The sequence below is a fragment of the Sardina pilchardus genome, chromosome 5 (assembly GCF_963854185.1).
Source record: "Sardina pilchardus chromosome 5, fSarPil1.1, whole genome shotgun sequence".
Classification (NCBI taxonomy): Eukaryota; Metazoa; Chordata; class Actinopteri; order Clupeiformes; family Clupeidae; genus Sardina; species Sardina pilchardus.
Window position 1 is genome coordinate 26,734,989 of NC_084998.1, and position 27,671 is coordinate 26,762,659.

At 41.5% G+C, this 27,671-nt stretch overlaps 3 protein-coding genes across 3 annotated transcripts; all 3 read right to left on the reverse strand.

The window, feature by feature from the left end:
- Positions 1–1,295: 1,295 nt before the first annotated feature.
- On the reverse strand, positions 1,296–8,124 carry zgc:171740 (uncharacterized protein LOC795694 homolog). The gene is made up of 8 exons (XM_062535715.1): positions 7,993–8,124; positions 5,855–6,033; positions 4,038–4,308; positions 3,793–3,977; positions 3,718–3,747; positions 2,774–2,984; positions 1,884–1,913; positions 1,296–1,587 (listed from the first exon to the last, which is right to left on the reverse strand). Exons 2-8 carry the CDS (start codon positions 6,023–6,025, stop codon positions 1,403–1,405), a joined length of 1,083 nt encoding a protein of 360 aa, XP_062391699.1. The 5' UTR covers positions 6,026–6,033; positions 7,993–8,124; the 3' UTR covers positions 1,296–1,402.
- Positions 8,125–9,507: 1,383 nt separating this feature from the next.
- Positions 9,508–14,934, reverse strand: si:dkey-183i3.6 (LAT2 domain-containing protein). The gene is made up of 12 exons (XM_062535716.1): positions 14,849–14,934; positions 14,057–14,165; positions 13,880–13,931; positions 13,648–13,691; positions 13,102–13,144; positions 12,969–13,000; positions 12,748–12,777; positions 12,347–12,371; positions 11,800–11,843; positions 10,613–10,666; positions 9,920–9,973; positions 9,508–9,816 (listed from the first exon to the last, which is right to left on the reverse strand). Exons 2-12 carry the CDS (start codon positions 14,160–14,162, stop codon positions 9,773–9,775), a joined length of 528 nt encoding a protein of 175 aa, XP_062391700.1. The 5' UTR covers positions 14,163–14,165; positions 14,849–14,934; the 3' UTR covers positions 9,508–9,772.
- A 1,554-nt stretch (positions 14,935–16,488) lies between these two features.
- tm4sf21a (transmembrane 4 L six family member 21a) lies at positions 16,489–20,954 on the reverse strand. Its single transcript, XM_062535717.1, has 5 exons — positions 20,476–20,954; positions 19,488–19,553; positions 18,650–18,783; positions 17,388–17,574; positions 16,489–16,803 (listed from the first exon to the last, which is right to left on the reverse strand). Exons 1-5 carry the CDS (start codon positions 20,650–20,652, stop codon positions 16,795–16,797), a joined length of 573 nt encoding a protein of 190 aa, XP_062391701.1. The 5' UTR covers positions 20,653–20,954; the 3' UTR covers positions 16,489–16,794.
- Between the last annotated feature and the right edge of the window lie 6,717 nt (positions 20,955–27,671).

Consider the following 27,671-nt stretch of genomic DNA (forward strand, 5'->3'; position numbering starts at 1 on the left):
AAAAAAAAAAAAATCTGTGATTTATTGTGTTCACACTGTCACGAAAGACCAAATATGTCCCCATCTACAATGTGCCATTTGTAATGAAATCCTTAATAGGCAGAGAAGGTACTTAATATGTTCTTAACATCTCGGAGTCCTTCTATTAAGTGCTTGCTTTTGGTCATGAAAGAATATGGCAGAAGCACCATGAAGTGGAAAATCTGTATGACAAGGGCCAACACATGTTTTGGATTATTGGGGCCTAAAACTGCATGTGCCAAAATTACTCAATGTCCAGCACACTGGTACAAGGAGGTTCAGCTCCGCTTCTAAGATACAGTTCCACCTCAGACAAATGATTGCACTCTGTGAGGCTAAGAAACATAACTGCCTTTCTGTTTAAGCTTCTTTTTAGATACACAAGCTTGACATCTTTAGATTGTCTATGCACAACTCTGAACTATGAATCCACAGTGCATGACAAAGCTTTATTTTAGTGTTATGTCTATGTGATAACCTGGGATACGTTTTCAAAATCAAGATTTTTGACATTTGTCCTACAACTGCCTTTGCTCAGCCGTCTTCTCTTTGTCACGCGTCACATTACAGAGAGCTTGTCCTTCTCTGACAGACTGAAATACAGACAGGGAGACTGATATCTAATGCTACTTAGATCTGCTTCACAAGTGCACAGTAGCCTGCAGATAATACCTGCTTGCAAAATGATTGCCATCTGCTTCATTTCCTCCATATACCCCATCTGTATTACAAATGCACTTTGACAACTCCTACACAGTCCCGGCATCTAAACCGACTAGCTACCACAAAGGATTCTGGGTAAACTGTTCTTATGTTGGCCTCAATGACACATTAAAGAAACCCCAACTTAGGAGACCCTTTTTAAGAAAGTGGTTCAACTAGAAAATCTGAGAAGCTCATCCAGGACCCTGTATCTAAGTTCCACGGAGGGAATGTCGAGCACCGTGATATCTCACTACATGTTTCCAAAATAAGACATGTTTAATGTGATTTCAACAGATTTGTGAGCATGAGTGTGTAAGAAACCTCACACATATACTGTCCTGTTTCTGAAATGCCAGAAAGTCTGTGAATATTGCAGCATTTAAGATAGAAAGGCAAAAGATAAGAAAGGGAGAAAGACAGAGAGAGAGAGTGAGTCAGACAGAAATAGTAAGAGAAGGAGAGAGACAGATGAGAAGAGAGAAAAAAAGAGAGCGACAGAGAGAGAGAGAGAGAGAGAGAGAGAGAGAGGAGGGGGAGGCCTGTTATTGAACTGTGTGTACAGTATGTGTTGGTTGAGTGCGTGTAAATGAGAAACAGAAAGGATGCACGCTAAAGCGCTAGCCCCCAGTCAGTGGGCCGCTGCACTTCCTCCCGCGGGCCCCCCGCGCGCGCCGCGCTACGACCTGAAGACGTGCACGGCCCGCACCACGTACTGCCTGCAGATGGGGCACTCGCTCATGCGCTTGCCACACTTGCTGCAGGTCACCATGTGGCCGCACTCCAGCAGCACGCAGTCGATGGGCGAGTCCATGCAGATCCGACACAGGTTCTCCTCGTCCCCTTTACAGCCAGCTGGCTCCGCTGAGACAGGAAGTGGTCACACAGTTAGAATTGAAATATTGATTGAGGTAGACCTATAGAGAACTTTAGCTTCCTCCACTGTGACATAGCACTTCCAATCATGTCACACTCTTTCTCTAGCCATTTAGCAAGTATTTGTCATTTTGGAGATGATTTGATTGGTAATAGATGATTCAGATATTTGATGTCATTTCTTAGATAACAATTTACGATGTTCACCATGAAAAGCATCTGGTAACTAATATAGTAGGATGGCCTCTATGATCACTGAATATGTAAATGCCAATACTACATACCCGCTTCAGCCTCCAGTTTAGCATTTGTAACTGAAGAAAGAAACAGAGACGGAACTCAGTAAAATACATGAAAAAGAACAAGATGATTCAACACTGAATTGACACCAGTGTTTCACAGAACACTGAATTGACAGATAAAATCAAATCATTCCATTAATCCAATCATCAATTAAGATAGACAAAACAGAACCAATGAATGCCCAGGTTATATTTAAATTCTGAGACATTGATTTAAATTTAGACAAAATTACTGAAATTTAGACTGTGGAGACTGGCCATAGATATAAACACATTGTGTTTTAATACTGTGTAATTTGAGAGATCAAACAGCTATTGCAGCAAAAAAAAAGTTCATGAATTCAATTAGCAGCACTAGCAACACTATAACCACAGAGACAAAGCTTACGGCATGCAATTATGTTGTTTACTGTTCACAGGCCCAGTATAGACAAATGGCAGGTCAAATGCTCAACGCTCTCATTTGTGTTAATTCTATTTTCCGACAACAAAATGTTCACCACACCAGTGAAGTGGCGTTAAAGAGAGGTTTTAAAAAGACGATTTAAGTGCTCGACAAGAGCCTGGAGTGGTGCCTCAGAAACTCAACGAGCACTAAGAGAGTTACCTCTGCTACCTATTTTTCACAGGTTACTCACCCGCAGTTTCACATATATGCAAAAATCCCTAATTGAATCCAAGCAGGTGCACGTGTGAATATAGTTTAGCGTCCAAAACAGTTCAGCTTTGCACCAAACACCACAGTTAACTTGTCCTGGTGTTCTCTCTAGGGGGATCAGGGATCAAGTTTACGTAAGCTGGGCTGTGTACAGTAAAGCGCCTTGAGACATTATGCTTGTGTTATGATGCGAAATGAAATGCTATGAACCCACCCAGATTCTGCAGGTCTTTCTGGTCATTGTAGAGACGAGTGACCCGTTCGCTGAGCTCCCACTTCTCGCAGCAGTCCTGGTAGTTGACCAGGTTGTGGGACAGGATCTCCTTCAGCTGCTTCACGCTCAGGCCGTCGATGTCCTCCACGCAGCTGAGGTCGGACAGAGAGGTCCGGTGCCCTGGAGCCAGTGCCTCCTCGCCCTCTGAGGACTAAAGCAGTGGTTCTCAAACTTTAGGAGTACCACCTCAGAGAACAACTGACTCTTCAAGTACCACCATTATGACCAGCAGTACAGTAGCGTTTACAGGCCAATTTAAATATTTTTTCCATTGTACATACTGTTCTTTTTTGTTGTTTTTTTGTTAGTTTTTTTTTTTTCAAGAAAGATAGCTAGTTTAAATTGAATGATTTTTCATTACAAGTGATTATTTTGTCTTCCTGAAATAAAACATCTTGGAGACTCCCAGAGTAGCACAACAGAGAGGTCAGTCCGCGCACCACCCGTTACCCGTACCACAACAGAGAGGTCAGTCCGCACACCACCCGTGGTACCCGTACCACAGTTTGAGAAAGTCACTGGACTAAAGGTCACCCTGGGGTCAAGCACGCCACTCTGACCACTTCCCATCTCACACTGATGACTGATGAGGACATACTAATGTTGTCAATAATGGAATGTTGGTATTAATACATTATAATTAATAATACATCATTAAGAATAATTTATGTTAATTTATGTTAATTACTTCTGTCAAGATGATGAAACTTTAAAGGTGCGGCAGGCAACATTGCCTCGAAAAAATGCAAAGCAGGTACACGGTATAAATAAAACATTTCAAAAGACATGGTTAACACTACAGCATTCCCTTGGAGAGTCTGCGTATTAAAATGTGTTGAATTTACCTCTTCGTCATCTTCCTCTTCCTCCCCCTCGTCTTCAGCCTCCTCTTCGTCCCCTTCCTCCTCCTCCTCCTCCTGCCCCACTTCCACTACTTCGCCCGCTTCCTCTCCACCCACTTCCTCTTCCTCCCCTCCCTCCTCCTCTTCGTCGTCTTCCTCCTCCTCCTCCTCCTCCTCATCCTCCTCCTCATCCTCCCCCTCCTCTTCTTCCTCCTCCTCCTCTTCCTCCTCCTCCTCCTCCTCTGTGAGCTGCTCTGATTCCAGCTCCACCAGCTGATGGTGCGGCGGTGTCGGCGGGCCCTCTGCCGCGTGCTGCCGCGGTGGGACGGGGGGCAGCAGCAGCTGTGCGGCGGCCATGTCACTGCTGCTGCTGCTGGTGCTGCTGCTGGTGGAGGGCGTCTGCTGGCCCAGCACCAGCTCCACCAGCTCCTCCTTCTCGCGGCACATCTGGGTGGGCACCTCGTGCAGGTGCAGGTAGTCGCGCAGCTCGCGCACCTTGAGCCGCATCAGCTGCGCGCGCTCGAACAGCGTGCCCTGGAAGCGCCGGCACGTCAGGCACATGGTCCGCCGCCGAGGCTCCAGCTGCACCGAGCAGCGGCCGCAGAAGTGCTTCTTGCAGTCAGCACATACGTGCTGCGGGACAACACAGGACCAGACACAACATCAGTGACTGAGAGATATACATGTATACAGTCAGTGCATACATGCTGCAGGACAACACAGGACCAGACAGGACTTCAGTGACTGAGAGATATACATGTATACAGACAGTGCATACATGCTGCAGGACAACACAGGACCAGACAGGACTTCAGTGACTGAGAGATATACATGTATACAGACAGTGCATACATGCTGCAGGACAACACAGGACCAGACAGGACTTCAGTGACTGAGAGATATACATGTATACTGTATACAGTCAGCGCATACATGCTGCAGGACAACACAGGACTTCAGTGACTGAGAGATATACAAGTACAGTATACAGTCAGCTCAACGGGCTGCAGGACAACACAGGACCAGACACGACTTCAGTGACTGAGAGATATACATGTATACAGTCAGCGCATACAGGACAACACAGGACCAGACAGGACATCAGTGACTGAGAGGCTGCCTATTATGCAGGGTTACTGCTAGAAATATTGGGCCCTATGAAAGAATATAATATTGCCCCTCGGTTCTGATAATGGCCGTGTTTCCCAGATTCGTTAAGAAGCTCTTAAGTGCTAAGAACTTCTTAGGAACGTTCTTAGAATGTTCTTTGAGCGCTCCTAGAGCCACTTTAGAGCTTCTTAACAAATCTGGATTACCCGGCCAATAACAATATCGTTAATGAGGGCCATCGGTCAGTGCAGGGCCCTTGGAAGCGTCCTACTGTACCTTTCCCCCCACACACTTTGCCCCTGCTATTGTTACTGGCTAGTCAGGTTTACTCTGTTTCTTGTGCACACATTTCACTAATTTACTTTACTACTTTAATTCACCGTTTTTGCCAGTACTATTCTAGGCCCTTTACTTGTTATCTTTCTAATATGTTGGCCTTTAATTCCATTGAAGTACAATGCATTTTGTGAAAAAGAATGAGATTGTATCTGAGATCAATGCAATGCAAAGCAGAACAGTCAGCATTTTTTTTTTTTTTTTTTTGGCTTCGTGCACATCCCCTCAAGTCATAGATCAATGAGAACATTTACTGGACATGAAACATGAAACAGTGAATTAGTTTCATTTCTGCTGTGCATTTCACTTTTTGGTGGCTCATAAGGTAGCCTCTTTTTTTTCAGAGAAAATGCAACCTGCCCAAAGAAAACCCCCCCAGCGTTCCCTCAACAGGGCATGTACCCCTGCAGAGTTCACAAGAGAGACCACGGCTTCCTGCCTGTCACACGCTGTACTACAAGTCTGATGAACTGGGTCAAACCGAAAAGAATGTTGTGACATCTAACAGATGGTCTGACATTTAGCCCATTGTGAGACCAAAGCATATACTGTAACGCTGTGTTTAAGTAACACAACATTTTCATTTGACAACAACGCATCAATACATGACTCAAAACACAGCTAAGAATTTTAATAAAGAATGCCACCATACTTCTCCAAACTACTAAACTTTTTTAAATCATTCAAAATCATTCTATTACGTAGATATACAAGAAGGTCGCATCAACTTTACCTGTCTTGCGATGGTGTCAAAATGGCCCCCGCAGGCCTTGCACAAGTATGGGGGGAACTCTGGGGTTGGGCTGAAGCCCGAGTTTGTAAAGGCCTGGCGCCATGAGCTGCCGTTTTCTTCCACTGTGGCGGTGATTCCAGTACAGAGCCAACTACAACAGAAAGGCCTCATGCTCCTGCCTGTACATAGGAAACAACAGTACATGACATCGCAACACACACACACGCACACAGACGCGCGCGCACACACACACACACACACACACACACACACACACACACACACACACACACGCAAATCATCAAATCCAGTGACTGATCATAAAAACATTGTAAATTAAGCTGGTACATTTTCACTATCTGAATTAACTTCAGAGTATGTAATAAATATAATTAAACATTGCATGGTGGGATTAATTTCCCATTTCGTTCAACCACAAAATTTACCATCACCCCAGACCATGCTTCTTTAGTTCTTTTATTATTGTGTATATTTGTACATATGATGTTTATCACTAAGAGTTAGGGGTGTAAAGGTAGGCTATGTGTATCCATACCGGCCCATTTAGGTACAGGATGTTAGGTTCAATGTAAATGTCTGCCGTACGTACTGAATACAGCCTTAAACAGTAATCAACAGTAAATTTTTTTGCATGCGAGTCACGCTTCAAATTCAGGTTTTCACAAAAAGTGGCGGACATCAATTTAGATAATCAACGTCAAAAAACTTCTGAAACCTCTTCAAATACTATTCCTGCTCAAATGTGCAGAGTATCAGCAATATTGTCAGTGAATGATAGGCTAGCAGTATTCACAGACTTACTGCATCAAAGAAAAAAAACAAACTTCAAAAGCGAGGTAGTTACTGAATCATGGTTTTTGTGTACTGTCACACCCCTACTAGACAGCGACATGGGACAGTTGGCTAATCGGAATAAATAGAACACTCTGTCTTCATTTGGTCCCTTTTCTTTATACTTCAAAATTATGGGCAGTTTAATGACTGTCTTCTTTAAATAAACCAATTAACTTTCTTGGATGTTGCGCTCAACAGATCCACATACAGGAATGTACATAAAGTACAAATGAGATCAAGATCTGTTAAGGTGTGGTCATGTTGCTGACTTGGCTGATAACCATGGATAGTGCTACCTTTCTATGCTGCCTTCAAGATACTATAGCCTTATGTTGCCTCAAATAAATATATATGCACATTTTATTTTGTTGTTTTCCTCGTTGGATAGATATTCACTATGCCGCGCCACTCATTCTGGGTCCTTGGGAACTTCTGCCATAGTTCTTAAAATAAATATGAGTTTAATGTAGTAATACATACTGTACGTCGTACATACATACATAACCTACATATACAAATATTACAATATTGAAGTATGTCATAAGTGCAAAATTAACTTCACTGCATTCAATCATATTGTTATTGTAAAGATGAGGGGTACAAAAGGACACCATAATGTGGATGAGACAGAATGTAATTTATTGTTATGGATATCCCCAAGAAAGGTTATGTGTTATCAGTGCAAAGGAGTGTAGTTTTTTAACTGCTTGACACAAACATGCACACGCACACACCCGCACCACTCCCACCACACACACACACACACACACTAGCGCGCGAGCGCGTGCATACACGCATACGCTCGCGCGCAATCACTCACACACACACACACACACACACACACACACACACACACACACACACACACACACACACACACACACACACACACACACACACACACACACACCATATTCAATCAGCTCTTACATACTAAAGACATTCCACACTCCATACAGATATTCCTTATAATAATAGGCTACTGAATTCCCATTGAGCGAATTGCCGGCAATTGCATTCTGTCTAGGCAGCTGAGTGGCATTAGCTACATCAATACAATTGCCCATCACATTAAGTGACAAATGCAAGCATCTACGCTGATATGTTTTTTTAACGAGGTTGTCTTGTGCACAAGCTTGTAGATGCAGTTCTGCTTCAAGTCTGTGGTCGTGTCTAGAACCGAAGACACCATAGTCACTCGTAGAAAAGGTTGTAGCCTAACATGGCATGCTACTATCAGTGTAGAATCCTATTTCTCTCTTCGAAATGCGAGACGACCTTACCTAGATGACCCGGAGCAAATCCTTGAAATTGCCATCTCCTTTGTGGGACTTCTCAGTGTAAAATAGCAATAAACGATCTCTCAAGTGAAGCCTAACGCTCATTTATCCTTAGTGGGCTCATTGTCCGACCACATACCGCAAGCAGCATCCCTTGCTGAAGGTGGAGAGATATGACGTAAGGGTTTGAAAAGGAAATGATGCAGTGCACAGGCAAGCGGCCCTTTGAGTCTAGTCTGGCGGGAAGATGATGCGAGGATTTGAGTATCAGTGGAATAAACTGGTGGAATATGAGGCCTTTTACAAGCTTTGATTAGCATACGCATTCTAGCCTAGTATCGTTTAGTCATTTGAGTGAAGCAAAGGTTAATATACCAAGTGAGTGACGGGAAAATATTTTATTCCTCGGCTGTCATCCTCATGAAGAAGGTATCTCTCTTGATGCTTAGGAGTGTAATATTAATTTGTGAGGAGTTTAATGTTTATTTATGAGTATCAGCATTAATTGAATGTTCAAATGTCCATGTGCTTCTTCAGGTCTAGCCTACACTTTAAAAGACATTGACATCAGCAACATGATGTGTAGGCTAGTTTAACACTGAAAAGCCATAGTTTGTATGCTATGGGTAAGATTGGTTGTGAGTGCCATATTCTGTCCAAGTGAATGATGCCACATCAGGATCAGATCTAAGGGAATATTATGCTTCATTACAGTATTTTGCCAATTTGATAGGCTGTCTCTGCCTCTAGCTTTATTGTGATGACTTTAACTTTCAGGAGATAAACATTTTTAATACACATATGACATAATATTACACCCATACACCTATTACACCTATAACACTAGGTATAGCCTACGTAGTTTTATAGGTAGGGGATTTCACACAGTGGCGAATCAACTACGAAACCTATTTACCATTAAAAACAAAATTTTTAACAAATCAACTTTTGTGGGATGCATCACAGACAGAACAGCCTTCGAGAACATCTTACAGGGCATATCAAGCAGGCACCTCCCCTCATCTGTGTTTTATTTTTATTGAATTAGGGCCACTAATTCATCTGCCATATCAGACCCCAGACCCCTGACCCCAGACCCCCCACCCCCCCCACACACACACACACACACACACACACACACACACACACACACACACCACCACCACCACCACCACCACCACACACACACACATACACACACACACACTCATGATGGGTTCTCTACCATCAAATGCCAACAAGTTCTTCGGTCATTACTCTTTATTGCCGTTGCCATATATGACCCGATCAGCAGCATAACAGCACTTTAAGTTAATCAACAGTTCCTGATCACAGTGACTGCAGTGCACAAAATGTGGAATGAGCAGTTATGTTTGAGACAGGAGGCTGAAGTGGTGCCACTCAATCAAATAGTGTGGCACCACTAAAGGGACATCTTCCTACAAACCACAAGACAAGTGAATGATGGACTGGAACAAAGTGTTGAAAAGGCTGTTTTCATTGAAATGACAACAAGGAATGTGTGAACATTTCTTTAATGAAAACATAAGGTTACAGTTAAACATGTTAAAATGACACAATAACAACTGACTTAAAATGAAACAATAATAATATACACTTTTTAAAGAGAGGCAGATGAGTTGCAAGTAACATGGTTCTCTTCTGTTGTTGTGTGTACTTTGACACAAAAGCCTCGACTAGAGCCACCACTGGTGTCGCCTCCACTTTGAAAGGTCAAATGTTTCACAGTGCAGAAATAATTTACATTTCGTAAAGTGCAAGGTTAAGTCTCTCCTTGGTTGACATAATCTGGTTCATCCAGTTCATCTGAAAAACAGTTTATGTCAGAGTAACATATCATCTTGTTCCAAATGTAATACAGTATTTTAAATATGGAAGCCATGTAATAAAAACAGATGCCAGCACTAACCGTCAGTTATCTTATTGTGCACCAGGAAATCAGCATTTTCATAATCTGATCCATCTGTAAGAGTGTGATGATTAAATTAGCATAGACTTGAACGTCTTGAACGTTATGTTTTTAAATACCCTCTGTTAGACTACAAAACAAGTATACGGAAACTGTACAAAATAGTAACAAAGACATGTGATTGTATCAGACCAAATTACACTTCACACTAAATTCATTTTGGTGTCATAATTGTAAAAAACAGAAAGGATAAATAAATAATAATAATAATTCAATATAGCCTATATATGTTTGGGGAAAAAAGACCCGAATTGGCCTCACAAATGTATTCAATGGATCACATAATCTTTTCAACCACCCAAAAACATTATATTGTGCTTTAGTGGTTACATATAGTATGTGTGCAATCTTAAAATTGATTAAACTTAACTTAAGTTTAATCAGTCACAGAAGAAAATGCTTTTTTGAGAAGACATACTGTGTATTTGTGTGTGGGTGGGCAAGTGTGTGTGCGTGTGTGTGCGTGTGTGTGTGTGTGAGTGTGTGTGTGAGTGAGTGTGTGTGTGTGAGTCTGTATGTGCGTGGACATAATTGCATAATTATTCGTCATGAAGCCTTAGAGATGAATAAAATAGGCAAAATTTTTTCTATGGAAAATGATTAAGCAATTCTAAGAAATGTAAGGTCACCTACCAGATTGGTGTTTGATCGAAGATGTAGGAAAGACATTTTCGTATGAGCACTGATCTGGAAGAGAAATACATATTTGTTAAACAGGAAAGTTATTGCGCCATAAATGATTTCTCCAAAACATGTTTGTGAGGTGAGGCCTGAGCCCACCACATCCACTGGTTAAAGTTAGAAAGACTAGTTTGTTTTTCCATTCTTCTGCAGTGCATGGGCGTTTAAGTGGGTGGGTGTATATGTGTCTATATTTCCAGGCTTGCAATGTTTTTATTGGCACAATATACACTATGTACTGTAACACAGGTTAAGTATTGTTGGTTCAAATAGCATTCCCGTATGTAAGAGGTATGGAACATAAGTGTGTGGTGTTTTACGTACCACGTACATACTAATTTAGTTTGGGTGAGACTTTGAGAAGTGTCAATAAGACCTGTGAAGGTCACGTCTGAAGGGCATGTTAAAATGTCTAAACAGTAGCAGATAGCGATGCCGACTCTGACAGCACTCTGCCGTGTTGCGAATACAGACACTACACTGTTCCCCTTCATTCCCCATCATCAACCTAATTACTGAATCCATTTGCAATTAGCCAGTTAGAGAACCAAAGGATTACAGACATGTGAAATAGAAGACAAGCCAGTCTCTCTTTTTTTTCAACCGTGAAATACAAAATTTGTGAATTTCATGCAATGTCTACCCCTTTCCATCAATTTTTTGACATACCGGACACCATTTAGCACAAAGGGAGTGACTCAATTGACCCAATTTGTCAAAAAAAAACACAAGCATTTTGTTACATTATGTTACAAACAACAACATTATGCATTTTTAGACTCCAATAGCATTATGTAAGAGTTACGCGGCACTCAAGAGAAAGAAGGTGTCAGACAAACGAAATCTGAAAAACTCCAAAGTAAACTGTCTGCATGCTTCAATCCTTTTGGCAAGTTTTAATAGCCTAGCTTTTGGTCAGATGGCCATCCTCAGGGCATACAAACATTGAGTGACTCCAGTAGCACCAATATGTTGATAAAAGAACCACATTGTGTTGCTTTAACTGAAAGAATCCATGATTCCACATGATTGCATAATGCAAGTGCATGAAATTAGTGTTGAACTCATACAGGTGAATTAAGAGGCTTTGTTTCTTTTCATATGCAATGACTGCAAAGATGTATATTCTTAAGACTTACCTTCCTCAGGGTCATTTCCGTATAAATTAGTTGGAATGGGATCTCTGTGAAAGAAATATTTCAGCTCGTTTAACAAGTTATATAATCATTTGAGCGTATGGGTGAAAGCTAACAATGGTAAATAGGAAAAGCTATGTCTATCTGTATGTCTATTCCAACCTTTTTTCCTCCAAGAGCTACTTTGACAAAATTAACATGGCCGAGAACTCATTTTTTATATGCTATTAGCAGCATGTATTTGCATAGTCGATCTCCATCCGCTGAATACGTTTTGTATGCGTTTTAACGCTTTAACTTCCATCGTTGTAGATTGTGAATTTGATTTGATAGCCTAGGAATTTCATCACGCTTACCAAGTGATATTGTGATCAAATTCGCAAACATTTTCCTTGAACCTTATTTTTAGAGCTACTCAGAAACAGGTGGGTCGCTACTAGTAGCTCGCGGGCTACCTGTTGGAGACCCCTGGTCTAATGGCATCACCAGGCAAACACAGGTAGCATTATTCATAAAAATTGCAATATATGCTGTGAGAGGTTTTACTTACACATAGGTGGGCTCACAAGTACCAACTAGTTGAGGGAACACACAATAATGCTGTGATTAGGTAACTGTTAGCTGTATACAGTTGAGGGTGAAATGTGAGATATATCATTTTTAATTTTTAAAATGGCATCATGGAACACCCAAAAGGACAGGATGAGCATTCTTTTTCAGGTGAAAACATGTTTTAAGTTAGTTTCCTCACAATAGTTTTGCATTCCCTTGAAATACTTTTTCATTCCCCTCCGTTCCGTATCCTTTTGAAAAGATATTGTGAGGGAATGCAGAAGTTATTGCGAAGGAATGCAAATCAAAAATAAGTTCACACCTCAAGAAAATAAATCCCTGCCATCGATCTTAGATCTGAACACTGAAAGAAAATACACTGAAAGAAGAAAAACTCACATTCTTTGATGTTTTGATAGCTAGCTTGCCCTGTTGGAAAGCATTTTAACATTTTATTTATAAATACACACCGTCATAAATGATTAATTCCCAATATATTCCCCAATAACAAAATATTTTCAGTAGGCTGATACTTTAATGAAGATTTTAGTATTATTTCCCACTCCCCCACCAATGCAAACAAAGCCAAGCCAACCAAGCCACGAGGCATGTAGGCCTACCTTCTGGTGTAATGGCAGCAGCGTCTATGGGCCTATTGGATCAAGTGAAATACACAATCAATTGCTTGTAAAAACCAAAACCATGTAGCCTAAAGTTGAACATGATGGATAGAGAGGTATTCCAGTAACATACTCCTCTGGTGGTGGCCTCCTGGAAATCTGATTGTGTTTCGTAACTGAAAAAGAAGGAATTATTAGACTCCTGTACAGACTAGAGACAGCACTCAATCAAGGCCGTTTCAGTAGCCACCTGCTGTTTACGGTCCAAAAGTCTGAGGTACATGTCCTTGTTTTTCACCAAAATATATTGTCAGAAATATGACAAAATGAATAGGATATGTAGTCACTGATATCGGCATTGGTTTGAAATTGAACTGATTGAATTAACGGAAATAATGATTCCATCCTTCTTTGTCCTCAGACTTTGTGTTCATCAATAATTGCTCTATTTGCCTTTCTTCCAAAAGCATCAACATTCCTAAAAGACCCCAAGCTCTTGGTCATTAATGTGCATTTGGCACTTGACCTCGAGATATCGTCCGTTCCTTTCCGCATGGTGCGGCACACAACAAGGCAGTCAGCAGTCACCACCTAATATGGCGTGAAGGGTAATGAGAGGCTTCGCACTAATAAGTATGCCCAAGGTCCTCTCTTAAGTGAATATTGACCACAACCTCACCTGTTTTGGACCGAGTTACAGCAAACCTGCTTCCCTCACGTTGACTATGGAAGAGAAGAATTTAGATTTGAAGACACTACATAATATTAGAGGTATATTCATAAGACAATACAGGTTATCTTCATCCAATATTCTGGTCTGAAGGCAGGTTTACATTCCAGACAAGAGGTCTCGGTATGAGATATGGACAGCCAATAACAGACCATGGCTAGATCTTTTTCGCGAAACTCACATCACTGGTGGTTCTCTCGGATCATATAGTTGATTTTCTTCTTGTTTTATCTCTGTAAAATACATAAACATGTACCTCTGACTTTAGCGAAACATCTCTAGTGAATATTCGAGATCATGGAAGATAATGGAATGACAGTAGAAGCATTTGAATATCTGTAGCATTTTAGAAACTCACTCCTTTTCCTTTTTCGGCACCATAAACAGATCACATATACCACCCCCAGAGATGCAAGGGACACCACAGCCAGGGCCAACCCTTGCTGGCCTCGAGTGGAAAGCATGTTCTGGAAGGGCACAAATCAAAATCATTACCACCACGCGTCCATAGTCAGATTAAGACCATCCACAGCTGAACCAATGCTGATCCTATGGATCTATTAATGTAGTTGAATGCTGAATTGTTGTGGTCAGGCCACCACACAGAACAAGACCTAAACCTATTAATGACTTTATTGAGAATGAGGCAAGTGGCAAGTCGTCAGCACATACTGCATTGGTATAAAAATGCAACAGATCCAAATGGATATATGTGTCATTAAAATATATAACACGGATAGTCAGTGTTTTTGTCCATTTTCTATCATGTTATATGAGAGATATACGGAATGCATACGGAAATGTTGCCCAGTTGGCTATGCATAATCTTGAAGAAAAAATATTTATTCTATCATTCTGAAATCTTAACGCTATTATTTCTTATGACTTGAATTTAAAAACTCAGATACATGGCCTAACAATTAGATAAGTCCAGAACATCTTTATGTTTTATCCAGGACTCTACAGACAAGTATTTAACTACACAAAAAAATAATCTCTTTTTAATCTCTTCTCTCTTTAAAACTACCTTCCTTAAGTACTGGCTTTGCAGGAAGACCCTAAACAATGAAAATCATTGCGTTTCTCTGTTTGCTGCAACAGCAATGACAAGAACCTTTTTTGAACAATGTGAAAAGATATTTCAAATTACCTTAAGTTAAAAGTGGGCTCTTTTAGTTTACTCCATTTAGCGAAAAGTCTCTTCCACTGACTGACTAACTGACTGACTGACTCACAGTATATTGAAGAGAAACGCAAGCATGACTTTTTCCTGTTTCAAACTGACTGCTAAACCACATCCGTGCATCACTGCGCTGGACACCAGAAAGTAGACCACCTAAACTCTACATCTTGCAAGGTTGCAGGAAGTGACATAGAGAATGTCTCTAGCCAACAGCCAAGATTATAATAACATAAAGCTATGTTTAACTTTGAAGCCTACAAATGAAGCCTAAATAGTGTCTTTGTTGTGCATCAGCACAGGCATTGGAACTTTCCGCTTACCTGTAGACATGAAGTTTTCTCTCTGATTAAAAGTCATAGCGTTCAATCCACGGAGCTACTGTTACCCTTGTAATCGGGGCTGTAGTGGAGACTAAATGCAAGTAAACACAGTTTATCCACCTCTGAAATGTCAGAAATAGAGATTATCCAACCTCTTATTAGAGTCTGTCCCCCTCTCAAACAAGTTTATTCACCAATTGCAACTTCTAACATTCAGAAATCACACTGTATTATCCACAATCACAACATGTACACTCATCAACACTCTAGGAATACCACTGGTATTGTTATAAACATTGGACATTAACCTCAACCATCATCGAACATGATCTGAATGCCTTTTTTAAACATTCCACCACATGGCGCAGTCCACCTTACCGTGATCACAGAATGCATAGTTTATCCACCTCTTATTTCACCACTATAACCCTTCTTGTAATAGCAGAGCAGTGAGAGGCCATGCACATCCCATTTGGATGGGTGCAGGATCTAAAGCATATAGGGTACAAGAGTTTAGCAATGATCCACACACCAAGGAGCTCCTATTACATTTATTATTATTAATATTATTATTACTATTTTGCAGTGACGTTTCGAGCGCCTGTGGCTCATCCTCAGCCTTAACTAATATTATGGAGTCACCATCTTAAATACTTGGTGTGTTGATCATCTCTTGTATAGGCTAACAGCTGTAATAATCGGTTGTGAAAAACTGTGGTGTGAAACCCTAACCCGAGACTCAGGAAGAGGGCAGAAGGTGAAGACCTGAGAAAGACTTTGGCACCACACAACAAACATTTGCATACGATGTCTCGGTCACGTGATTAACAAATGTCCGCTGACTGTATGAGGAAGGCACATCTCTTTGTCTAGTGCATAGTCAGTATATCCAATGCTGTTGACCATGGCATGTCTTTTTCCTTGATTCAGTGTTGTCATAATGCAGTATCTTTCCTACAATGTGTGTGTGTTTTTTTTTTTGTTGTTATTGCTTCAAACATGTATTTGTACTCCACTGACTAATGCGGATCCATGTGTTGGTAAGGGATTGGGTGGGGTGGGGTGGGGGGGCTAGTTGGCTGCCCAGTCTTAGATGCATTGGACTCATAAAACCTGTAACAGATCTGTAACAAAGATCTCGTAGGAATTTTACCTGATCATAATGACATAATCAAGTCTATTTGATTCTTTATGTTCTTGACATGTATGTGTATGGGAAGTTACACAGACACCGTATTTAGATACCACAGGGCACAGTGTTCATAAAGAAATAACCACTGTGTCAAAAAGTGTTGAAAATAACATTTATTGACTCTACACTTGTACAAATAGTTTTACCTATTGTTACGTACAAACACAATGATCAACAGTATAGTGCATATTAACGTTTAACATGTTTTAATCTATAGAAACTGTACATGGCACAAATAATCACATAGTATTCACATAGATAACCCTCACCCCCAATTAACAACTGTGTAATATAAAAGCTTTTACAGTAGATTGCCACATATTGTCTTCCAGGTGGCCCCTTTGCAGTTTGAAGAATGTAAGAACTTGATGCTGATGTTGTCTGCCACTAGAGGGCGCAAGTCAATAAGTCTGTAACAACAATGGAAAAGAGGAACATATCAAGTTAACCCTTCTGTTATGTTCAGATTTTGCACCCTTTCAGACAATCTGGGACAAATTGAAGAGAGACATTATTTTGCCCTCAATCAATAGAATCATTTTTTTTAATGATTCAATTCATATTTTCTTTATCCCAATCTTAACTAATTCAGATAACATATTTGAAAATTATTAAATGAGAATGTTTCCATTGGTGGGTTTTTTTGTTTGTTTGTTTGCTTGTTTGTTTTTTAAAATAGCCCATGGGTGATGAACCCATTGAAGAGGTCCTTCATGTCTCCAGCAGCTCCAGTAGCTTTCTTCAATGACTATGGGGTTCACTGCTGCACAATAATGTGTTCTATATGATGTACTTGTCATACCTATTGTTTTTATTTAGGATTTCTTATTACGGTGACCACCGAATGCACTAAAATGTCTGGGCATGTATTGTAGCCTACATGTTCCTTCTATGGTGTTTGAGATGTAGGCGTTTCATAGCCTTTTTTTACAATATGTAAATGCAGTCAATGGCAACATCTTAGAGGTTTGAAACTTGACATTTTGAAACTTACCTCTTTGGATTTGCAGGTGCCACACAGGCAACCGAAGAGGCCATTGATCATCTGGATGGAGCACAGAATGGTCTCCACGGCGCCCACTGCTGCCAGAGTGCTGAACAGGGCTATGTTGAACTGGATCACATTATCAGGTGAAGTGCACAGGAACCACGTGTTCTGGTTATGAAGGTAGCTGTTCTCCCTGAAATCAACAGAGAAGATATTGGGGGTATATGGTTTAATGGGTGCTTTGGAAAACCTCCGAGTACTACCATCTGAATGATAACAACACCTGCTCAGCACACAATGGAACATTGGGAAACATGTAGGCCTATATTATGTGCACACTGTTGCATCCAGGTTAAAAACTAATGGGGCAGTCCATGGTCCTAATTTCAGCCCTTTTTCTTTTTATCTGGCCATGTTCTCTTACATACACATCACGATTGTCACGCAGCTGGCAGTGCAGTCGAAAGGAGGGTTGGTCAGAATTTAAGATATGTGGTTTATTGAAAAGAGGGCTTTCTTTGAGTGCAGTGTAACTGAGTGACTCAATGGTCACATACATGCAGTCATTTTGTTGATTATATATATCTGATTACATTTCTGTGACCCAGAAAAATTCCCAACACAAGATGCAGAAGTAGCATTGAAATGTTAAAGCCAAAACACTCTCAACAAAAGGGTATTTTTGTGAATGTACCCGAGTCAAACTTTAAACTATTAAACTTTTAACATTAAGAAGCATTTGATCAAAGTATCATCAGTGTCTCTGCACATGAGCTCGAGCATTGAGAGCATTGTTTGTGTATACATAGTTTACTAAAAAGAAAGGTTTTGGATAAATTTTCGCGATTTTGATGCAATCATGTATTAAAATAGTAGTGCCCCTACTATTCCCATGCAAAATTCCAAGCTTAAAAGTGGCGCTTTCGACATGCTTTTAAACGAAAGTCTGACTCATTCACAACATTCACAAAAACATTCTGGTACATTCACAAAAACACCCAAGGATGCATTTTGGTGAGAGTTATGCTTTAAGACAGCTTATATCCCAAAAATCTTGACATATTCACATGCCTAAAAATACTTTGTTCATAATATGTAGGCTAGACAAAATATACTAAGCCGCTGTGACAGACTATTTGATCATGCACATCAAGAAAGTTCAAAACAAATTCTTGCTCAAGAGCAATTCTAAAGTAATTCAAATCTGTGTGTTGGGTGTAGATTATCATAACTGAACATATGTCAAGACTGAGGGAGATTGATCTTACTTGTCTTTAAAAGGAGTCATCCAGATTAATCCTACTCTACACAATGGCCCATTGACTAAACCGGACATGGCCACGGCGAAACTGTAGAGGGCGCCAGCTACTCCAACAGCAGCAAATGCAATTGACAGGAACATCTGTGAAGGCAACCACAGGTCAAAAAATAAGGGCCCGTAAACAAGAGCACATTCTATTCTGAGTCATGTGCAATATAGTTTATTGTATGTGGGCCAGGAAGAGAGAATGCACATTGTGAATGCCTTTCAGTGAGGAGCTGGTCACATTGGGTCACATGGGGATCCAAATAAAATCAAAATCAAAATCAAGTCACGAGACAATAAAAAGGAAGAAACTGTTGTAGAAATGTATTGTACAGCACACCCTTCACCTGATTCAATAAAATAGTTTTTGATGTAACCTACAAACGGACTCCAGGTTACAGCTTGTCGGATTAATGAAAACCAATCATAACAATGCTGAAGGCGTTATGTACAGTATCTGTTATGGGGGAAACATTTTGAGCTCTGCTGTGTTTAGACGGTCCACAGTCTTTATCTAATTCCCTGCTAATTCTCTCCCATCAGATAGCCCATTTGAGTCATGTGAAACACATTCTCTCAGTCTCCTCCAGGACAGATCTCTGCTATTTTGTCTAACAGAATAAGCTTCTACCTGCATGCCAAGAGACAGCACCTATTATAAGCACGTGTACTTTGCATTGTGCAAGATTTTAGAGATAGTAACATTCTTGATCACATCCAGTGAGTCTAGTTTGCTGTAGTGGTTATATTGTGATCACCCGCTACACCACTGATCACATCCACTGGTCATTTCCACTTACCCCACAACGGTTAGCACAACAGCCTTGCTTTCCTGTCAGATGAATGTGTATTGCTGGTACTAACACCTGTGAGACAGAAAGACATAAAGTAATAATTGGTTATAATTTGTTTAAACCATTATGGCCTGGAGCACCCATTGAACTCTCTCTAACACGGAAACATTTTCAGAAAACCACCTGCTAAATCCTGGATCAGACACACTCGAAATAAATGCTTTTTATATTTTTCTGTATTCATATATTTTACCGTATCTATTTTTCTGTATTCTTGTATTTTATATATTTTTCTGAAAGAAGAGTGCCTTTGAAGTGTGCTCTTTCACACTCAAAACACAACTGTTCAAACACAATAGTTTCAACAATAATTGTTTCCTTCTCATTTTTGGCAGGTTTTCACTCACAGATTTTCTAGTGGGATTTGAACAGCTTTTTTAGAGACCACAAACTTGGCCTGTTGCAAGCTGCATGAGTATAGAGACAGTGAGGAGTGGTCTGTAAGTACTCTGCCAAGCTAAGGCTCTCCCCTAAGAACTAACGAAATGTTCATGGGAGAGTCCGAGTCTGAACTACAGGAGGTCTTGGAGTGAGACAGGAGAGGAATTCCAGAGAACTCCCTATGATAGATACAGTTACAGTAAGCCTTAGAAACCATCCAAAAAGACTGTTTCTGTTTCTCGAAATAGGTATGACTTTCAATCAGACATACGTTATTAAAGAAGTAAAGTAAATAAATCACAAGTGTAACTGTGCTATTCGATTGGATATACCTAAAAATGTTACTGCTAATAGTTGGACATTTCTCAGCCGATGAATATTTGAATAATGACCACACTAAACAAACCAGAAGTACAGAACATTTGCATGAATGCACTATGTTCATCATGCACCCTGCTGAACGCATCAATCTGCACTCCGGCGTACAGTCTGCGTTTATGGAGAGATTTGCATTTATAGGTGTGCAGTCCCCTGCAGAGGTCTTTGGACTCACCATGATGCCACCGCCGATGAGGCCTCCCATGTACTTGACCTCCTCTGTGATGTGTCCATCTTTGGCATACTGGACGTCCCAGCCCGGGAAGAAAAGGAGAATGTTGCAGATGATCGAGGTGAGCGCCAAGGGGTACAGCGACGCTCCGATGAAGCGGGAACACTTCCCCGTACACATGTCAGCTTCGACTCTCTCTGTGGAGTTACGAACAAGGGTGCACAAAGCGCAACCGTCAGACGGCCTTTGACCCAAATCCAAAAATCTGGTGGTCCACGAGAGTATTCTGATCGCGTTTTCCTTTTTGCTGTTGCCCAGGTCAGTTCTGTCTGAAAGCCAAAAAGAGTCTAAGGATAGTCTGTGTCCAGCTTGTTTTGACCTCTCTCTTCCACTGCTGTCTGCGTCTGGCTCCACACATGTGCTCAGGATTAGATATGAGGTGCAGGGAGGGGCCAGGCGGGAGTGTGCAAGAGTGATTCAGTGTGTTCACATGCTCGGGGTGAGAGAGGGAGACTCAGAAAGAGGGAGGGGAGAAGGAACAAGCAGACAGAGAAACAGAGGGTGTTTTGTGAGCACAGCAGCAAGGTTCAGGCAAAGACTCAGCGTTTTTCTCCACACATCTCTTGAGAAAGCGAGTAAAAATGCAAATATCTTGGCTCAGAACAGTAGAGCCAAGAAAAAGACATCAAACACTTCTTACTTCGTACTTTTGTACAAATGAAAGTATTGTTATCAAAACTGACAATCAAAAGGAGATTATCCCTAACCCGAACACCTTCACTCTTAAAATGAACTGACAAACAAGACAGCTGACATCACAAGTGGTGAGACCTCAGACATTTCTTCATATTCCAAATCATTCACGCTTCTTTTAAATCACATGCCCAGCTGTGAAAGAGCAACTCTTACCACAAATGACGAAGCACTGGTTTGGGAGTTTTCCAATTCACAGTGTTGGTATGCTGTGGCCTGCGGGCTCGATGGTGTTTTAAGGCCCCAACGTCGTCTTCCAGGCAACGCAGCCACCGTTGACTTATTAGTACCTAATCCTATAACCCTAACCTTAACTCTAACCCTAACCTTAACCCATGCCTAACCCTAGCACCTTCCAGGCAGCGCTGCCTTGAAGACAACGTTGGGGGCTTAAAAGACCAAGAAACTGCTGTGGGTGGAATGTGCTGGTGCACCTGCAGGACTAAGCAACATTTGAAAGCCCTGACTCATACTGTAGAAACTGATACACAATATCCGGCCTCCCTGGCGTGACATGACCACAATGTGTTCAGTGATATGTTTCTCCTTTGCTCCTAGCAGGCTTAATGTCATGGTTAATATTGTGGTTAGTGACTAGGCATTGATGGTAAGCAGAGCCTACACTCTCCATGACTTGACTTACAGTAGACATTCCTTTACAAGGAATGGGAGGTCTTGTCTGGGGGAAGTGCTGTAAATGTGTAATCTGTGGAATGTGCTGTTCTTATTCTGTTTGTCATGCCCTGAAGGGTACTTCGGGTTTAATTTTCTTCATGTATCAGGCACTGTTGCTATAGGCCTACCTGCTGTCACTAGCTTGACTCAAAGGGAGAAGGGGGACCGTTATGAAAATTCACTATGGTTTCCTCTCAATCTCAATGAGATGTGGTCTGGGAACCGAACATTAACTTTCTCGCATTTGAGGAATGGTTTGGTAATGCCCAGAGCTGTTTATTGGGCACTTCAGATGTCTATCAAATGTGTCAGTGCATAGCTCATAGGCTAGTCAATCTATTTTTCCGTAGTGATAGGTGTGTAGCCAAAATATAGCTTCTGTGTGCTTAGACGTCATCATCACCTTGCTGTCCCCTAACAGCGTGAATGCAATCTAGTGCAAGGCAGCGTGGGTATACCCAGGCCAATGGTTTAATGCAGTAACTATGGTTTTACCATGGGACCCCATGGTGAGGATGATCTCCATGTTCCTAGCCATAGCACTGCTATGGTTTATGTATAGTTCTTCATAGCTTTGGTGCCACCATGGTTCCCCTGTCACACTTCATGGTGACTGTATGGTTTTGACATGGTAATTGTTCAATTATGCTTTTTTAACAGTCAATGATGTTACAAACAATATAGGGAACTTACCATGGGAGGACGTTTCAAGGTCCAATTTGGGGCACAGGGCCATTTGTTTTACTGCCAGAAGAGAGAACACATTCATGGATCAACATAATTACAACATGAAGGCTTACCAAACAGTGGTCATAAATACAAGATAAAAAAAACCATATAAAAACATAATAAAAAATACACTCATGTGAAGGTATAAAAGAGTTCATGTAGAAGAGTATCTGTTTGTCTTACATCAAGGCATGGCAACAGCACACGCAAGGAGACACCTCCAGTACTCTGAGCTGGAGGCGGAGTGCCAAGTGGCTAGCTGGAAAGCCACGGTTTACCCTGGGGGTCGGATGCCAGGGCTTTGTGGGCAAGCAATGGCCATGGTGCTGGACTGACAGGCTCGAGTCTGTGGAAATCCGTCAAGGAGCTTCAGAGAGGAAGCAGAGAAAGCGAACTTCTGGCTCTGGCTCTGAAGGAAAGACAAGGCAGTTGGCGGTCAACACTCCAGTAACGGCAGCTGCAGGGGGTGGTGGTGGGAGACGTCCTCTACGTGCCACTGCCCCCCTTGCTGGGAGATTTACTGGTATGGGGGGGTGAAATATCCATGAACGGCAGCCTCCAGATGATAACCCAGCTGATCTCATGGAGGTGCTGCGAGTTTAGTGGAAGCAGGAATCAACATCTCACCTATTTAAAGGATCTAATGATCACTAAACTTACATGTTGAAATATGAGGGGAAGGTATGGGAGAGATGGGGGAAATTGGACCAGCATAATATGCCCACACATAAGATAGATAGATAGATAGATAGATACTTTATTGATCCCCAAGGGGAAATCCAAGAGATGTCTCTTACTGACCCACAGTCAAATGATCAACTTTGAACTTTCTAGCTGTCAATTTTCTGCAGATGGGAAACAGCTCTGTAAATGGGAAACAAATGGCTACGACCAAGCCAAACAATATTCCAGCCAATCATCATACTGCCTCAAGAACATAGGCGCGGCGTGCCTGAGACGAGGTGACGATTGGCTGGAATATTGTCTGTCGAGCTCAAATGCAAACAAACTTTTGTCAGAACTGCTGACACATTTTGCAAAAATAAGATTGCGGTTTGCCGATTTACAATAAACGTTTAGTAATTCAATCTTTTGTGACAAAGGAAGCATATTGGATCAGTCCCTAGGACATGCAGCTAAGCTGTCTTTCTTGCTTTTTGTTTATTTCCTTCACCATTGTCTCTCTAACTGCACCTGCTCGTCACAGTGACAAGTGATACACTATGGGGACCAGATGATTTCCTGCCAAATGTTGTCTGTTCTGTCACTGGCCAGCTGAGGTCATATTTCATGTCCTTACATTGGCATTGGCTAACACTTCTGCTTTTTTACCGTTATTCTGACACAGTGTTCCTTCTCATCATAGGATCATCTCTGGAATATTCCATTGGCTGTGTGACTGAGTGCCTTAGTCATCTGTTTCTTTTTGCGTCGTCCCTGTCACGTACCATGCTTCACACACTTATGCGTCGTCCCTGTCACGCACCATGCTTCAACTACTTATTTTGCTCTTATGACGTATATGTGTATATGATGTTTTTTTGTTTTTTTTTTTGTCTTACTCAGCATTCACTTCTGGGCCCCATTCAAAAGTAAACAAGATGTAGCCTGATATTAAGCACCACCAAATAGTAATGTTTTTCTGGTCATTTATAAGACATAATACACAAAAAATAAATAAATACACATAAAATAAATAAATAAAAAATAAAGGGCCTGCGCCAGGCTTTCTTATATGTTATAGTTAGGGTGCATACTGCTTTAAATTCTAAACGGTATTTCTAAAAGGTTTGCAAGCCATTTTTGTTGCCCACACACCCAACAGCAGTTGTGGACTTCATGTGAAGTCAAGCACCACACACCAAAGTAAATACTACCCAATCTCACGGGAGGGAAAGGCATTACATGTGAAATTAGAAAAATGTGTCTAGCTGTTGTTTTTGTGCATTCCCAGACTCCATAATTGCTAAGATAATATAATGCCTGCCTTCAACACTTATGCATTGTTTAAGTCATATGATGTATGCCATATGATAAGGGCCTGAGAGTTCGGAGTATGTTAACTCCTTATTTACAGATCCAATATAATATAGGCCTACTGTATGATTTCCTTCTCATTAATGGACTCAAACTAAACTGTCCTATGTCGTATAGTGAGGAGAATGAACCCAAATGCATGATTCCAAATGCAATCAAAAACACAAACTCCCACACTGGAAACAGGTTCAGGTGACTTTAGGAAGCAATCTCAGGTTCAGGTTATTTTATACTGTCTCATAAAATTGCATTTTATGAGTCATATGATGTACAGTATGATATATGATAAGGACCTGAGTTCAGTGGTAGATGAGTCATCCATCTTGAAACACATTTTACACAAACAATATGTAACATATTAGTCTGGCTATCACCTTACTAAGCTCAATCTTTTAAGAATGAATATTAGTCTGGGGAGTCTGCGCTTTATTTCTTCTGCACAAGAGGCGTGAACATTGGGCAAAGTTCAACGCTTTTTGTATAGTCCTTCAACCAATCAGACCAACGATCTGGGTGCACCTTTTGGATAAGCTATTTTGTGATTGAACCCAGAAGATGTGGACATGAAGCAGGAGAGACAGATGTGCAGGTTTTCAGCCTGAGCTGCAGGGCTAAATTCAAATCGCTGGCAGATCAGGCAGGGTTCACCCAGCCTAGTAACACACAGTGTGAAATTCTCAAGGTTCCAAACATTACTAAACTATTAACTACCAGTATGGATAAATAAATGAACACTATCATCTGGACAATATTGTCATGACTTGTTCATCTGAGTGATGTTTGCTGGGGAAAAGCTGTTTTTTGATGCTGCTTTTTTCTGCTCTTCTGAGCTTTGTGTGCTTTGTTCTGCACCCATCTCATGTAGGCCTATTGTAACTATTCACACAAGGGCGAAGCTGTGACACACGAATCAGCCTAGAGCAGTCAACAACTTAATTAATTCACTGCTCTTAAGTTTCCAAAAGATGACAACAAAGAACAAATATTTAAAAAATGGTTCAAGGGTTTAATTAACATCATGCCGCAAGAGATTTGGAGATTTTCAGACACTGTTTACAGATCACTCACTTGGAATTAGCGTCTTGGACAACAGATGTTTATGGTCTGTTTTACAACTCTCCATGACAACTCTTTTTTTCAAAGCAACTGGTGAAATAAACAATAAACAATGAACCTGTGTCAGCATGAGCTGATTCAGAGCTATGAATGGAACTTTCTGCAGCACTCTGAAGAGCCGCGTAATCCAAGAGAAACTCCACACAGGGATATTGTTGTTGGGAGCTCACTTTGTTTTCATTTTTCTGAGCCTATGGCTAAAATGTTATGGGCTTGGAGTCGCTCAAGATCGAAAATCTACACCTTTAAGACTGATGCCAAAGGTAGGTTACAATAATTTACTATCGGCCAATTGGCCTGTACTTTCCGTGATATGCTGTAGTGGCAGGAACATACCACACAAGGAGTATGAATTAAAAAAAAATAAAAAAAACTCATACTCAAGCAGCAATAGTTTTATAGAGCCCCTCAACACCTCCTCCATTTATCTACCCAAAGCCCTCAGAACTCATTCCAGCGTAAGCATGTCATGTGTTATCTCAACAAACTATTCCCCTCCTCACATTCCAGTGGATAAACACAGGCTTGGACCGCATCTGCTTAGATTTATGATGCCAGCTAGTGCCAACCTCTACAACGCTTCATCCTGACCTTGAAGCTATAATGGGACAAGTCTATAAAGGTGATCCAGCATTACCTGCAGAAGCTGAGGATGGCATCATTTATATCTCAATAATGAAACAGCATGATTAGATATTACCTGATTAAATACACCTGTGTCTGTTAGAGGTGAAATACACTCTGAAAAAAGGGCATCTGGCCCAAAACGTCTGAGTTGCTGTGACGATGTGCCGCCTCAGCAGCACATCACACTATTATTTTGGAGTTTGGTTTAATGTCATGTGTTTAATGTCAATGTCCTGTATTATTTGCCGTGTTCATGTTATTGGGTACGTTCCTTGGCGCGCGAGGAAATTGCTTAATGTGTGAGCATGGGCGTTTGGGGTTGATGTAAGCTATGGTAAATGTGTGTTGTTTGATGACTGATGTAGATGTCCGCCAGGTAGGGGCGGTGTGCCCTTTTATGGGTGTTTAGACTTCGCCGGTGTGGGCGGAAGTAATTAATTGATTGGCCATTTAAATGCTAGCTTTCCTCTGTGTAGGGGTTCGTTTTGCGAAGTGCTTTGAGATGCGCGGTAAGAGGCTGCTGTGAGCCTTGCGTGTAGGTCTGCTCATGAGACCTGAACTTTAGTGTTTGTTAAATGTTTGTTTGTCAATCTTTTTTTATCTCACGTCGGGTGCGACCGATCGGAACCATGGACTATACTTTGATTACTTTTTCACGTTGTAAATAAAAACACCGTGGGCCCTCTTAAACCTGCTGTCTCGGCCTGATTCCTCCTACACCACTTGGCTATCCTACCACATTTGGTGGCAGCGGTGGGATCCAGTGGCCGTGGAGAAAATACCATCTAAATCGGTTGAGCTTCAGGTGAGGGTAGCCTATTTTTTCCGTCGTTTCGTTGCGTACGTTATTTTTCCTTTTTGTGACCATGGATGGCGGTATCAAGAGAGCAGCCGCAGCCGAATACCTGTGGCAATGGCTACACTTGGAGGACGACCGGGAAGAAGCAACTCCTATCCTCGTGGAGGCTCTGGGAGGTAATTTCTCTGAGCTTTGGCCTTGCTGGCTGGAGCTACACCCGGCGGAGTCGCTGCTGGAGGCCCGTTTTGAGTCTACGAGGCCCATACATTGGCTTCAGATGCTATCGGGGTCTACCTCGATGGTGCGGAGCCTATTGAGGTTCCAGACCTTCTGTTCGGGACTACTACAGAGGACCAACTCGGCGACATTGCGGTGGAACAGGTGTCGGGGAACACCCCGTCAATGGCACCTAAACCTCCGCAGAGAGTTAAGCGGAAAAGGCGCATTTCAAGCAAGCGGCGAC